At 44.9% G+C, this 14,208-nt stretch overlaps 2 protein-coding genes across 3 annotated transcripts in view; one reads left to right on the top strand and one right to left on the bottom strand.

The window, feature by feature from the left end:
* LOC123755724 (RING finger protein 17) overlaps positions 1–14,208 on the bottom strand; it is a 928,112-nt gene that overhangs the window by 613,725 nt on the left and 300,179 nt on the right. The gene's annotated exons all lie outside the window — the stretch shown is intronic.
* LOC138349999 (uncharacterized) overlaps positions 1–14,208 on the top strand; it is a 31,368-nt gene that overhangs the window by 10,963 nt on the left and 6,197 nt on the right. For both annotated transcript variants that reach the window (XR_011221970.1, XM_069300036.1), the window contains exon 2: positions 7,048–7,663. Coding sequence is in view for 1 of the 2 variants with exons in the window: in XM_069300036.1 (XP_069156137.1) it covers positions 7,642–7,663 (22 nt within the window). In the remaining variant the exon portion in view is untranslated. The remainder of the gene's footprint in view (positions 1–7,047; positions 7,664–14,208) is intronic.

Genomic DNA, 14,208 nt, shown 5'->3' with positions numbered 1-14,208 from the left:
GGAACACAACACCTGCCCCACACACACACCACAGCTGTACGGTGTGGCCCCAGGAACACAACACCTGCCCCACACACACCACAGCTGTACGGTGTGGCCCCAGGAACACAACACCTGCCCCACACACACACACACACCACAGCTGTATGGTGTGGCCCCAGGAACACAACACCTGCCACACACACACCACAGCTCACAGCTCGGCTACAAGTACCTCTGGCAGTTTGTAACATCTGCTGGTGTAGACTTGACAACATGTAAACTCTGTCAGCAGAACTATTCGCACACTTTGCGTCATTATATAATGGAATGTGAAAAAATCGCGAAATTCAGAGAAAACACCATCAATAGTGTCCAAGAAATGTGTAAGTACTTCATTCATAATGATGTGCTGCCAGGAATCTTAGCCAAGTATCCAAACTTTGCTTACTGTAGGTAATGCATGCACATGACTGTAAAGCTGCCGCCCAGTTGGGTGGGTGTGGAGCACATGACTGTAAAGCTGCCGCCCAGTTGGGTGGGTGTGGAGCACATGACTGTAAAGCTGCCGCCCAGTTGGGTGGGTGTGGAGCAAGACTAGTTACTGTGTGTCTCACCATAGATGTAAAGTGCCTTGTATAGTGACTTATAGTCACTATATATAGCGAGCTATTGTTAAATTACTTGATATAAAAAGATTAAAGATATGTGTGTAAATTATTGTACTGTATATGTATTGTCAATTTTTTTGGTGTGTGTGTGTGTACTCACCTATTTGTGCTTGCGGGGGTTGAGCTTTGGCTCTTTGGTCCCGCCTCTCAACTGTCAATCAACTGGTGTACAGATTCCTGACCCTACTGGGCTCAATCATATCTACATATCTGTGTGTGTGTGTGTACTCACCTAATTGTGCTTGCGGGGGTTGAGCTTTGGCTCTTTGGTCCCGCCTCTCAACTGTCAATCAACTGGTGTACAGATTCCTGAGCCTACTGGGCTCTATCATATCTACATTTGAAACTGTGTATGGAGTCAGCCTCCACCACATCACTTCCTAGTGCATTCCATTTATTAACTACTCTGACACTGAAAAAATTCTTTCTAACGTCTCTGTGGCTCATCTGGGTACTAAGTTTCCACCTGTGTCCCCTTGTTCGTGTCCCACCCGTGCTGAAGAGTTTGTCTTTGTCCACCCTGTCAATTCCCCTGAGAATTTTGTAGGTGGTTATCATGTCTCCCCTTACTCTTCTGTTTTCCAGGGATGTGAGGTTCAGCTCCTTTAGCCTTTCCTCGTAGCTCAATCCTCTCAGTTCCGGGACGAGCCTGGTGGCATACCGCTGAATCTTCTCTAACTTTGTCTTGTGTTTAACTAGGTATGGACTCCAGGCTGGAGCTGCATACTCCAGGATTGGTCTTACATAAGTGGTATACAGGGTTCTGAAAGATTCCTTACACAAGTTTCTGAAGGCAGTTCTTATGTTGGCCAGTCTAGCATATGCCGCTGATGATATTCTTTTGATGTGGGCCTCTGGGGACAGGTTCGGTGTGATATCAACCCCCAGATCCTTCTCTCTATTTGATTCTTGCAGGATTTCCCCTCCCAGATGATACCTTGTGTTCAGCCTCCTGCTCCCTTCGCCTAATTTCATCACCTTACACTTTCCAGAGTTGAACTTCAGCAGCCATTTTTCTAGACCATTCCTCCAGTTTATCCAGGTCATCCTGTAGTCTCTGTCTATCTTCATCCGTCTTGATTCTTCTCATAATTTTTGCATCATCAGCAAACATCGAGAGGAATGAGTCTATACCCTCTGGAAGATCGTTCACATATATTAGAAACAGGATGGGTCCAAGTACTGAGCCCTGTGGGACTCCGCTGGTGACATCTCGCCACTCTGATGTCTTCCCCCTCACCGTTACTCGCTGTTTCCTGTTGCTTAAGTACTCCCTTATCCACTGGAGCACCTTCCCTTTTACTCCTGCCTGTTGCTCCAACTTTTTTAACAGCCTTTTATGGGGTACTGTGTCGAAGGCTTTTTGGCAATCCAGGAAAATGCAGTCGGCCCACCCTTCTCTTTCCTGCCTAATTTTCGTTGCCTGGTCATAAAATTCTATTAACCCTGTGAGGCACGATTTACCATCTCTGAACCCATGTTGGTGGTGCGTTACAAAGTTATTTCCCTCCAGATGCTCTACGAGCCTTTTCCTCGCGATCTTCTCCAGCACCTTGCATGGTATACAAGTTAAGGAAACTGGCCTGTAATTCAGTGCCTCTTGCCTGTCACCCTTTTTGTATATTGGGACCACGTTAGCTGTCTTCCAACTTTCTGGTAAGTTGTGTGTGTGTGTGTGTGTAAGTTGTGTCTGTGTGTGTGTCTGTGTGTGTGTGTGTGTGTGTGTGTGTGTGTGTGTGTGTGTGTGTGTGTGTGTGTAACATTAACAATTGTGTAACTAGCGTCACAAGATTGTCACTGGCTTAGCTAAACGAACTATGGGGTTTAGTTCCTGAACCCGTATGTGCCTGTGGAACCCTGGGTATGGGGTGCATAATAGAGGAGAAAAAAATTAATTGAGCCATGTCCCGTTCATCACCACCCACCGATCATACTCAGACCAGCCCGCTGATAACATGCACCACAACCTGGTGACAGGTGGCGCCACCGAGCACCAACAGCACCAGTGGTGGTGGTGGTGGTAATTATTGTGGCTCAACACTCACCACCACCTGATTCACTGTGTGGAGAAAGTTGGATCAGGAACACGCTCGTTTAACACCTGTTATCCTCTCCACAGTACTCGCTTAACCTTATCTTATTGAGCCTTTAGCAAGTTTTATCTTCACAGTACTCGCTTATCCTTATCTTACACAGCCTTTAACACCTGTTATCTCACAGTACTCACTCACCCTCGTCTTACAGAGCCATTAACACCAGTCATCACCACCATTCTGGTCACTTAACTTACAAGAACCAAGCCCAACCAGAGAACGGTGTGGTCTGTGATGTTACCTTCAACATGAAGACTTCTACACTTTACAAAATCAACACTTGCACGCTAGCATGGCTGTGGATCGCCCGAGGATCGTGGTAAGCTTACACAACACTCCCCAACTTCGCCTCAACTTTCACATTAATATTCGTGCCGACTTAAAACCACTGTCACGGGAAATTCATAACTATGTCCTTGAGCACATACAAGCTGTGATGGATTCATTCTCTAACAAAACTGGACATTTACGAATGAGAATGTGAATATTCAGTTTATAGACCAACCATAGTGAAGTATATTGGTCCATAACCATCTCACACCAAAACAAAAACAACTTTCGTGAGACAGTTTCTACCCGAAACCTTTCCTGGGTATTTGTACTCAGATCAAACTTTGAATGACAATATGCCATATAAAATTCATTTAAAACCTTTCATAGTAATGAAAGAACTCTAAACCATATTGGCTGACGCCAAATATCACCAAATATAAATGAGAGATTTCTGAATTGTACCTCTAGATGTATACTAAATATAGACGGCACAAAATAATGGAAGCGCTGGTCCATTACAAGTACGGCCTCCAGTTTATCCCAAACTCTGCGCGCTCTATAAATCCTTCTACATAACGATTAAAAATTCGTTAACAAAATTAATTAAAAATTCAATTAAAAAATATGAAAATTAAAAAAAAATTAAAAACTATAAATTCGTTCTACAGAACGAAAAGTGTGTGAAACGTGCGATTATGTTACGTTGCTGGGTTGATTAGATACACAGTGTTTAGTGGTATTGGTATTTACTTAGTAGTCTTGGTTACAGCAGTCTGTTGTTGGCAGCGTCGTAGACGTTGAGACAAAGTCTGGAGCAGAGGTGACTGGCCGGAGTCGCGGAGCTCCATGCTGGACGGTGACCGTGGCGGCTCTAGGAGGTCCAAGTCTGGCTGGCTGCTCGGAGTCGAAGCTGCAGCGTCTTGGAGTCGGCTGGAGCTGTATATACGCCAGTGCTACTTCCTGGAGGTTGAAGGTGTGCGGTAATACTCAAGCGTCTGTACTAAAGCTAACTGAACCACTCTGGAAATTATACTGATGATTATTCGATTGATTGACATTGATTAAACCACCCAAGAGATGGCACGGGCATGAATAGCCCGTAAGTGGTATGATTCTTCATATTATAGATTCAGCTACTCGGAACAAGTTCCAAGTAGCACGGGCTATGGTGAACCTGTAACTTACCTGGCACAGGAGCGGTGCCATGATTCTTCCATTGATTGATTGATAAAGATTAAGCCACCCAAAAGGTGGCACGGGTATGAATAGCCCGTAAGTGGTGGCCCTTTTGAGCCATCACCAGTATCAGTAGATGATACTGAAGATCTGTGGAGGTGCGACTGCACCCTGCGTGACGGGAGATGTCTCCCGTGATGATTCTTCGATTGATTGATTGATGAAGATTAAGCCACCCAAAAGGTGGCACGGGCATGAATAGCCCGTAAGTGGTGGCCCTTTTGAGTCATTACCAGTATCAAGAGCTGATGCTGGAGATCTGTGGAGGTGCAACTGCACCCTGTGTGACGGGAGATGTCTCCCGTGAATGTGAGTGTGCCCCGATGATTCTTCGATTGATTGATTGATGAAGATTAAGCCACCCAAAAGGTGGCACGGGCATGAATAGCCCGTAAGTGGTGGCTCTTTTGAGCCATTACCAGTATCAAGAGCTGATACTGGAGATTTGTGGAGGTGCGAATGCACCCTGCATGACGGGAGATGTCTCCCTTGTGAATGTGTTATGAAGATGAAGCCACCCAAAAGGTGGCACGGGCATGAATAGCTCGTAAGTGGTGGCCCTTTTGAGCCATCACCAGTATCAATAGATGATACTGGAGATTTGTGGAGGTACGACTGCACCCTGCGTGACGGAAGATGTCTTCCGTGATTTTAACAGATTGAATTGATTGATGAAGATGAAGCCACCTAAAAGGTGGCACGGGCATGAATAGCTCGTAAGTGGTGGCCCTTTTGAGCCATTACCAGTATCAAGAGCTGATACTGGAGATTTGTGGAGGTGCGACTGCACCCTGCATGACGGGAGATGTCTCCCGGACCAAGTGGTGACCAGATGGTCGATGATTCTTCACTTCTTGATTACTTATATAATCGGACCATATCTCGCCTCATCGTCCTCCAATAGGTTGGAAGGAATGTTAACTGTAATTAGGGAAGAGGTACGTTTTGTCATTAGTGCTAATGAGAGTTTATGCTGCTCTCATTAAGCTAATGAGGGTTTGGAACCGTATATTATTTCCATAATGTGCTCGCTACAAATATAAAGGATCTAGAAGTAATCATGTCTGAGGACTTTACCTTTACACAACACAATAAAGTACCTGTCACGACTGCAAGAAAATTGACAGGTTGGATAACAAGGACCTTCCAAACAAGGGATGCCATATCAATGATGATACTTCTTAAGACACAAGTGCTCTCTAGGGTGGACTATTGTTGCACACACTAACAGCCTCATTCAGAGCCGGAGAAATTGTTGACCTGGAGAGCGTGCAAAGATCCTTTACTGCTAGAATCCACTTTAAGACATCTTAATTTTTGGGCCCAATTACAAGTTCTAACTCTGTATTATCTAGAGCGATGCGAGAGATGTACATAATCTATACGTGGAAGATATTTATTTATTTATTTATATATATACAAAAAGGTACATTGGGATTGTGAGGATACATAGCATAGTAATTACAGTCTTGTAAAGCCACTAGTACGCGCAGCGTTTCGGGCAGGTCCTTATTCAAAGATAATTTTAAGTAGGTAAATACTTGCCAAATTTATAAAAATGATAAGTTACATAGCATGAAAAAAGTAAAAGATGAGAGAAAAATTGTAGGTATATTAATAATATATATTATTGAGCTACCTATGTAGCACATAGGTAGCTCAGATTGATTGCAATGACAGCTTGAATGGTAGTTGACAAAAATTGGTAGGCACAATACAGCATATGGCTAGCACATAAAAGAAGACAGCAAAGAACACAATGATAAAGTTGTTTGGATTAAGTACATAAAGATTGGGAGATTGGGTAACACTAGGTACAGAGCAAATTTAAAGCTCAGTGTAGGAAACTAAGATGAAATTAGGTACTTTTTGGTTTTGCTTTTAAATAAGGCAAAAGCTTTACAGTTTTTCAATTCACTAGGGAGTGAGTTCCATAGACTAGGTCCCTTAATTTGCATAGTGTTTACACAGATTAAGTTTGACCCTGAGGATATCAAAGATATGTTTATTTCTGGTGTGGTGATAATGGGTTATATTAGAGGAATTAGTTCCCAATCTGCACACAGAAATAACACCACATGAGACCAGAAGGCATGGCAGGATGTGCAGAATACCCCCGTTGAAGAGCAGAGGTGCAACAGGTACTCTGAGAGAGAACTATCAACATCAGAGGCCCGAGACTGTTCAACACGCTTCCACTACACATAAGGGGCATAACTGGCCGACCCCTCACAGTGTTCAAGAGAGAACTATCAACATCAGAGGCCCGAGACTGTTCAACACACTTCCACTACACATAAGGGACATAACTGGCCGACCCCTCACAGTGTTCAAGAGAGAACTATCAACATCAAAGGCCCGAGACTGTTCAACACGCTTCCACTACACATAAGGGGCATAACTGGCCGACCCCTCACAGTGTTCAAGAGAGAACTTGGATAAACACCTCCAAAGGATAGCTGATCAACCAGGATGCGAGCAGCCGTATCAAACAGCCTGGTTGACCAGACCACGACCGGTAGGCGTGGTCGAAGACCGGGCCGCGGGGACGTTGATCCCTGGAAGGTACACAAGGTAGGTAGTCTAAGCTTCCACCAGAACTCTCCGCGCATGCACACACCTTCTACCAGAACTATGCTCACAAATACACACACACTTTTGATTGACATTTGAAAGGCGGAACCTAAGAGCCAAAGCTCAACCCCTGCAAGCACAACTAGGTGAGTACACCTTCCGTGGAGGTATGAGGGGGTCCACAATAAACTAAGTTTTAACATCAGTAATTTTTATTCCAGATTGTGGGAACCAGACTAAGCAAAGCCCAATGAAAATTGTTTAACTGGTAACTCATGGCTTGGAAAACTGTGGCGTGTGTTCCGTGAGAGACGCTACTGGTGTGGGCACACCTTCACCTACTGGTGTGGGCACACCTTCACCTACTGGTGTGGGCACACCTTCACCTACTGGTGTGGGCACAACTTCACCTACTGGTGTGGACACAACTTCACCTACTGGTGTGGGCACAACTTCACCTACTGGTGTGGACACAACTTCATCTACTGGTGTGGGCACACCTTCACCTACTGGTGTGGGCACACCTTCACTGGCCATCTTACCACCACCTTCCTCACCAGTTATCTGTGTGTTTGTGTCTTGAGAGAAGTGGTTCCATCTATATTAAGAGAGAGTTACTCCGGACAATACATTCATACGAGTGTTAGACGAGTAGATCCATCATGAAGTGACGACTTGAGCCAAGGTTTCCTCAGTGAGTGAGGATGTGTGGAAGAGTGCTGCTGCTCTTGTGTGGAGGGTGAGCGAGGCCCCACTAGAGCACCTGTGTCCAGCCCACCCATCACCAACCCTCCCACTAATGTGTCTCCGCTACCATGATAATCATCTGCTTCTTGGGTAAGTCAACCTCTACATCTCTACCTTGTCATGGTTCCGACAATCAACGTCCCCGCGGCCCGGTCTCTCACCAGATCATAGTACAGTAGTCTTAAAAAAAAAAAACACAGGGATAGGCGATGTATCTGAGACAGAGCCAAATACAGGACACTGAGGAGGTAGAGGGGGATAGGTCAGTGGCCCCTAACCTGTGGTCCGCGGACCCCTGGGGACCACAGAGCAAGTACTGGGGTCCGTAAGTCAAGTTCAACAATTCACGAGGTTCCAACATAAAATAGGTAATTACTCACATTAAGGCTGCTTGAGGTAAAGTGTCCAAACTTAACGTTTTATTGTTGTCGGGTGTAATATTATCAGCCCAGTATGGCCACATGCTGATGAGCTGCGTCATCTTCATCACTCGCTCTTGTTCACACAGGAACATGTGGCATGTAACGCGTCGCTCACAATCATCATCTATGAACCATTATACAGTCTCCGTGGTGTAGTGGTAAGACACTCGCCTGGCCTTCCGCGAGCGCTATGTCATGGGTTCGTATCCTGGCCGGGGAGGATTTACTGGGCGCAATTCCTTAACTATAGCCTCTGTTTAACGCAACAGTAAAATGTGTACTTGCATGAAAAAACGATTCTTCGCGGCAGGGGATCGTATTCCAGGGACCATAGGATTAAGGACCTGCCCGAAACGCTACGCGTACTAGTGGCTGTACAAGAATGTAACAACTCTTGTATATATCTAAAATAAAAAAAAAATAAAAATAAATATTTGTTTGGTTACGCTAAAGTTAAGGCAGGGTTAAAGGCTAGGTTAAAGGCAGGGTTAAAGGCAGGGTTAAAGGCTAGGTTAAAGGCAAGGTTAAAGGCTAGGTTAAAGGCAGGGTTAAAGGCTAGGTTAAAGGCAGGGTTAAGGCTAGGTTAAAGGCTAGGTTAAAGGCAGGGTTAAAGGCTAGGTTAAAGGCAGGGTTAAGGCTAGGTTAAAGGCAGGGTTAAAGGCTAGGTTAAAGGCAGGGTTAAAGGCTAGGTTAAAGGCAGGGTTAAATGCTAGGTTAAAGGCAGGGTTAAAGGCTAGGTTAAAGGCAGGGTTAAGGCTAGGTTAAGGCAAGGTTAAGGCTACGTTAAGTCACGGTTAAGGCAGGGTTAAGGCTAGGTTAAGGCTAGGTTAAGGCAAGGTTAAGGTAAGGTTAAGGCAGGGTTAAGGCTAGGTTAAGGCAAGGATAAGGCAAGGTTAAAGCAGGGTTAAGGCTAGGTTAAGGCAAGGTTAAGGCAGGGTCAAGGCAAGGTTAAGGCTAGGTTAAGGCAAGGTTAAGGCAAGGTTAAGGCAAGGTAAGGATTATTTCCACACCTGCCAAAATAGGTAATATGATTAATTGAAGCTTCCTTGGTCGGGAACTTTGCATTCAATCACCGACTTGGATGGTTGGGGATTGAACGCCGACCTGTATGAAGCGAGACCGTCGCTCTACCGTCCAGACCAAGTGGTTAAACACTTATGAGAACACCCATTTTTATTAGTATCAACCCGACCTCAAGCCAGCCTCGTTAAAGCCATCCCCCAAAGCGTATTCATCATAACTGTTTATGTATTGTGCATTAAAAATTAGTTTGTTCTCACATATAAATATATTTTATTAAATATTAAAGTTCTATGAATAGTTAGGCGTAGTTCAGGTTAGATTAGGTATTTAGGTTGTGTTTGCAATTTTTGATTAATAACAAAGGTTCCTGAAGGCAGTTCTGATGTTAGCCAGCTTTGCATACGCTGCAGATGTTGTTATTTTATGTGTGGGCTTCAGGAGACAGGTTTGGTGTGATATCAACTCCTAGATCTTTCTCTGTCTGTTTCATTAAGTACTTCATCTCCTATTCTGTATCCTGTGTCTGGCAGTCTGTTTCCGCCGCCTGTTTCATTACTTTGCATTTACTCGGATTGAACTTTAGTAGCCATTTGTTGGACCATTGATTCAGTCTGTCTAGGTCATCTTATAGCCTCCTATCATCCTCTGTTTCAATCCTCCTCATTTTTTGCATCATCAGTAAACATTGAGATAAACGAGGTATATCCTCTGGGAGATCATTTACATATATCAGAAACAGTATAGGTCCAAGGAATGACCCCTGCGGGACTCCACTCGTAACGTCTCGCCAATCTGAGACCTCACCCCTCACACTGACTCGTTGTCTCCTGTTGCTTAGGTACTCCTTTATGAAATGGAGTACCTTTCCTTTCACTACAGCCTGCATCTCCAGCTTTTTCACAAGCCTCTTGTGTGGTACTGTATCAAAGGCTTTCTGACAATCCAAAAATATGCAGTCTGCCCACCCTTCTCTTTCTTGCCTGATTTTTGTTGCCTGGTCGTAGAATTCAAGTAACCCTGTGAGGCAGGACCTGCCATCCCTGAACCCATGTTGATGCTGTGTTACAAAGTTCTTTCGCTCCAGGTGCTCCACTAACTTTCTTCGCACAATCTTCTTCATCAGCTTGCATGATATGCAGGTTAGGGACACTGGCCTGTAGTTCAGTGCCTCCTGTCTATCCCCTTTCTTGTATAGTGGGACTACATTAGCTGTTTTCAAAATTTCCGGCAGTTCCCCTGTTGCCAGTGATTTGTTATACACTATGGAGAGTGGTAGGCACAGTTCTTCTGCTCCTTCCTTTAGTATCCAAGGGGAGATTCCATCTGGGCCTATAACCTTTGTCACATCCAACTCTAGTAAACACTTCCTTACTTCCCCGCTGGTAATCTCAAACTCTTCCAGTGGTTCCTGGTTAACTATTCCCTTTCTTATCTCTGGAATTTCTCCTTGCCCTAAGGTGAAGAACTCCTGGAATTTCTTATTCAGTTCCTTACACACTTCCTTGTCGTTTGTAGTGAATCCTTCTGCCCCTTTTCTTAATTTCATAACCTGTTCCTTTACTGTTGTTTTTCTCCTAATGTGGCTATGCAACAATTTAGGCTGAGTCTTTGCCTTGCTTGCGATGTCATTTTCGTATTGTCTTTCTGCCTCTTCTCATCTTGACATATTCATTCCTGGCATTCTGGTATCTTTCTCTGCTCTCCAGTGTCCTGTTATTTCTATAGTTTCTCCATGCCCTTTTACTTTGCTGCTTAGCTAGCCTACATCTCTGATTAAGTCATGGGTTTCTCATCTTCATTTCACTGTTTTCCTTTTGGATTAGGACAAACTTGTTTGCTGCTTCCTTGGACTTCTGCGTGATGTAGTCTATAATGTCTTGGGCCGTCTTTCCCCCGAGCTCTGTTTCCCCATGCTATATCTGTTAGGAATTTTCTCATCTCCTCATAGTTTCCCTTTCAGAATGCCAGCATTTTGTTTTCAGTACCCCTCTTCGAGTTCAATAACCCTTCTTCAATCAGGTACTCAAACACCAGTACACTGTGGTCTCATTCCTACTGGGGCCTCAAAACCGATTTCTCTTATGTCAGAGTCGTTCAGAGTGAAGACCAGGTCGAGTCTCGCTGGTTCGTCATTTCTTCTCATCCTTGTGGGTTCTCTGACATGCTGGGTTAAAAAGTTTCTAGTTACCACCTCCAATAGTTTGGCTCTCCATGTATCCTCGCCTCCATGCAGTTCCTTGTTCTCCCAGTCAATCCTTCCGTGATTGAAGTCCTCCGTCATGAGCAGGTGGGATCTATTTCTACAGGCAGCAGAGGCTGCCCTCTCAATTATAGTGTTAACTGCCATGTTGTTGTTTTCATACTCTTGACTGGGTCTCCTGTCATTTGGTGGAGGGTTATATATCACTGCTACTACTATTCTTGGTCCTCCCATTGTCATGGTGCCTGCTATGTAGTCCCTGAACTCCTCACAGCCCGGGATGGCCATCTCCTTAAAACTCCATTCCTTTCTCATTAGTAGTGCCACTCTGCCTCCTCCCCTACCTTCCCTCTCTTTCCTTATTACTGTGTACTCCTGGGGAAACACGGCATTCGTTATGATTCCTGAGAGTTTTGTTTCAGCGAGTCCAATTATATCTGGGTTCTCTTCTTGTGCTCTTTCCCTTAGTTCACTTGCCTTGCTTGTGATCCCATCTATGTTCGAGTACATCACCCTGAAATTGACTTCTGCTTCTCCTCTGGGGGGGACCTGTGGGATCTGGGTGGAGGAGGAAGGGCTTGGGGAGATGAGAGAGGGAGGGTAGGGGGGGTGAGAGGGGGAGGGTAAAGGGGGGTGAGACGGGGAGGGTAAAGGGGGGGTGAGACGGGGAGGGTAGGAGGGGAAAAGGTAGGAGGGTGAGGAGGGGAAAAGGTAGGGGTGAGAAGGGGAGGGGTAGGGGGGTTAGAAGGGGAGGGGTAGGGGGGGTGAGAGGGGCAGGGTTGGGAGGGAGAGTGAGAGGGGCAGGGTTGGGAGGGAGAGTGAGAGGGGGGGAGGGATGGGGGGTGAGTGAGAGGGGGGGAGGGATGGGGGGTGAGTGAGAGGGGGGAGGGATGGGAATGAGTGAGGGGGAGGGATGGGAATGAGTGAGAGGGGGAGGGATGGGAATGAGTGAGGGTGGGAGTGACGGGAGGGCATGTGGGAGAAGGGAGGGGCTTGGGAGATGACGTACGTAAGGGGGGTGAGAGGGGCAGGGTTGGGAGGGAGAGTGAGAGGGGCAGGGTTGGGAGGGAAAGTGAGAGGGGGGAGGGATGGGGGGTGAGTGAGAGGGGGGGAGGGATGGGGGGTGAGTGAGAGGGGGGGAGGGATGGGAATGAGTGAGAGGGGGGAGGGATGGGAATGAGTGAGGGTGGGAGTGACGGGAGGGCATGTGGGAGAAGGGAGGGGCTTGGGAGATGACGTACGTAATTACCTAAGTGTAGTTACAGGATGAGAGCTACGCTCGTGGTGTCCCGTCTTCCCAGCAGTCATATAATACTTTCAAATTACTGACGGTTTTGGCCTCCACCACCTTCTCACTTAACTTGTTCCAACCGTCTACCACACTGTTTGCAAAAGTGAATTTTCTTATATTTCTCTGGCAGCTTTGTTTCGTTAGTTTAAATCTATGACCTCTTGTTCTTTTAGTTCCAGGTCTCAGGAAATCTTCCCTGTCGATTTTATCAATTCCTGTTACTATTTTGTATGTAATGATCATATCACCTCTTTTTCTTCTATCTTCTAGTTTTGGCATATTTAATGCCTCTAACCTCTCCTCGTAGCTCTTGCCCTTCAGTTCTGGGAGCCACTTAGTAGCATGTCTTTGCACCTTCTCCAGTTTGTTGATGTGCTTCTTAAGATATGGGCACCACACAACAGCTGCATATTCTAGCTTTGGCCTAACAAAAGTCGAACAATTTCTTTAGTATATCGCCATCCATGTATTTAAAAGCAATTCTGAAGTTAGAAAGTGTAGCATAGGCTGCTCGCACAATGTTCTTAATGTGGTCCTCAGGTGACAGTTTCCTATCTAGAACCACCCCTAGATCCCTTTCTTAGTCAGAATTCTTTAAAGATTTCTCACATAATATATAGGTTGTGTGGGGTCTATGTTCTCAAATTCCACTTTCCATAACATGACAATTTATTCACATTAAATTCCTATTGCCAAGTGTTGCTCCATATACTTATTTTGTCCAGGTCATCTTGAAGAGCATGACAATCATCTAGGTTTCTTATCTTCCCTATTATCTTAGCATCATCAGGAAACATATTCATATAATTCTGTATTCCCACTGGCAAATCGTTTACGTAGACAATGAACATTACTGGTGCAAGAACTGAACCCTGTGGTACTCCACTCGTGACATTCCTCCAATCCGATACATTGCCTCTGATTATGGCCCTCATTTTTCTGTCGGTTAGGAAATTTTTCATCTATGTTAGTAGCTTACCTGTCACTCTTCCAATATGTTCCAGTTTCCAGAACAACCTCTTATGGGGAACTCTGTCGAAAGCCTTTTTTAGGTCCAGATAGATGCAGTCAACCCAACCATCTCTTTCCTATAAAATCTCTGTGGCTCGATCATAAAAACTGAGTAAGTTCGTTACACAGGATCTTCCAGATCGAAAACCATACTGTCTGTCTGATATTATATCGTTTTTCGCCAGGTGTTCTACCCATTTAGTTTTAATTATTTTTCCAATATTTTGACGATTACACTTGTCAATGATACAGGTCTATAATTAAGGGGGGTCTTCCCTGTTTCCACTTTTGTAGATTGGAACTATGTTAGCCTTTTTCCACACATCAGCTACAACTCCTGTAAACAGGGATGCCTAAAAAATCAGTTGAAGAGGGATGCTGAGCTCAGGTGCACATTCTCTCTGAACCCATGGTGAAACTCCATCTGGACCAACTGCTTTGTTCTTATTTAGCTCCTTGAGCATTTTTTCCACTTCGTCTCTAGACACCTCTATGTGCTCTATGTTGTTCTGTGGAATTCTTATTATGTCTGGTTCCCTGAAGATTTAATTTTGTATAAACACTCTTTGGAACTTTTTGTTTAATGTTTCACACATTTCCTTTTCATTTTCCATGAATCTATTTCCCATTTTCAACCTCTGATTATTATCCTTTACCTGCAATTTGTTGTTTATGAAATTATAGAATA

This window comes from Procambarus clarkii, chromosome 43 (genome assembly GCF_040958095.1).
Source record: "Procambarus clarkii isolate CNS0578487 chromosome 43, FALCON_Pclarkii_2.0, whole genome shotgun sequence".
NCBI lineage: Eukaryota > Metazoa > Arthropoda > Malacostraca > Decapoda > Cambaridae > Procambarus > Procambarus clarkii.
Note: the sequence above shows the minus strand (reverse complement) of the source record. Positions and strands in the feature narration are given on the sequence as shown.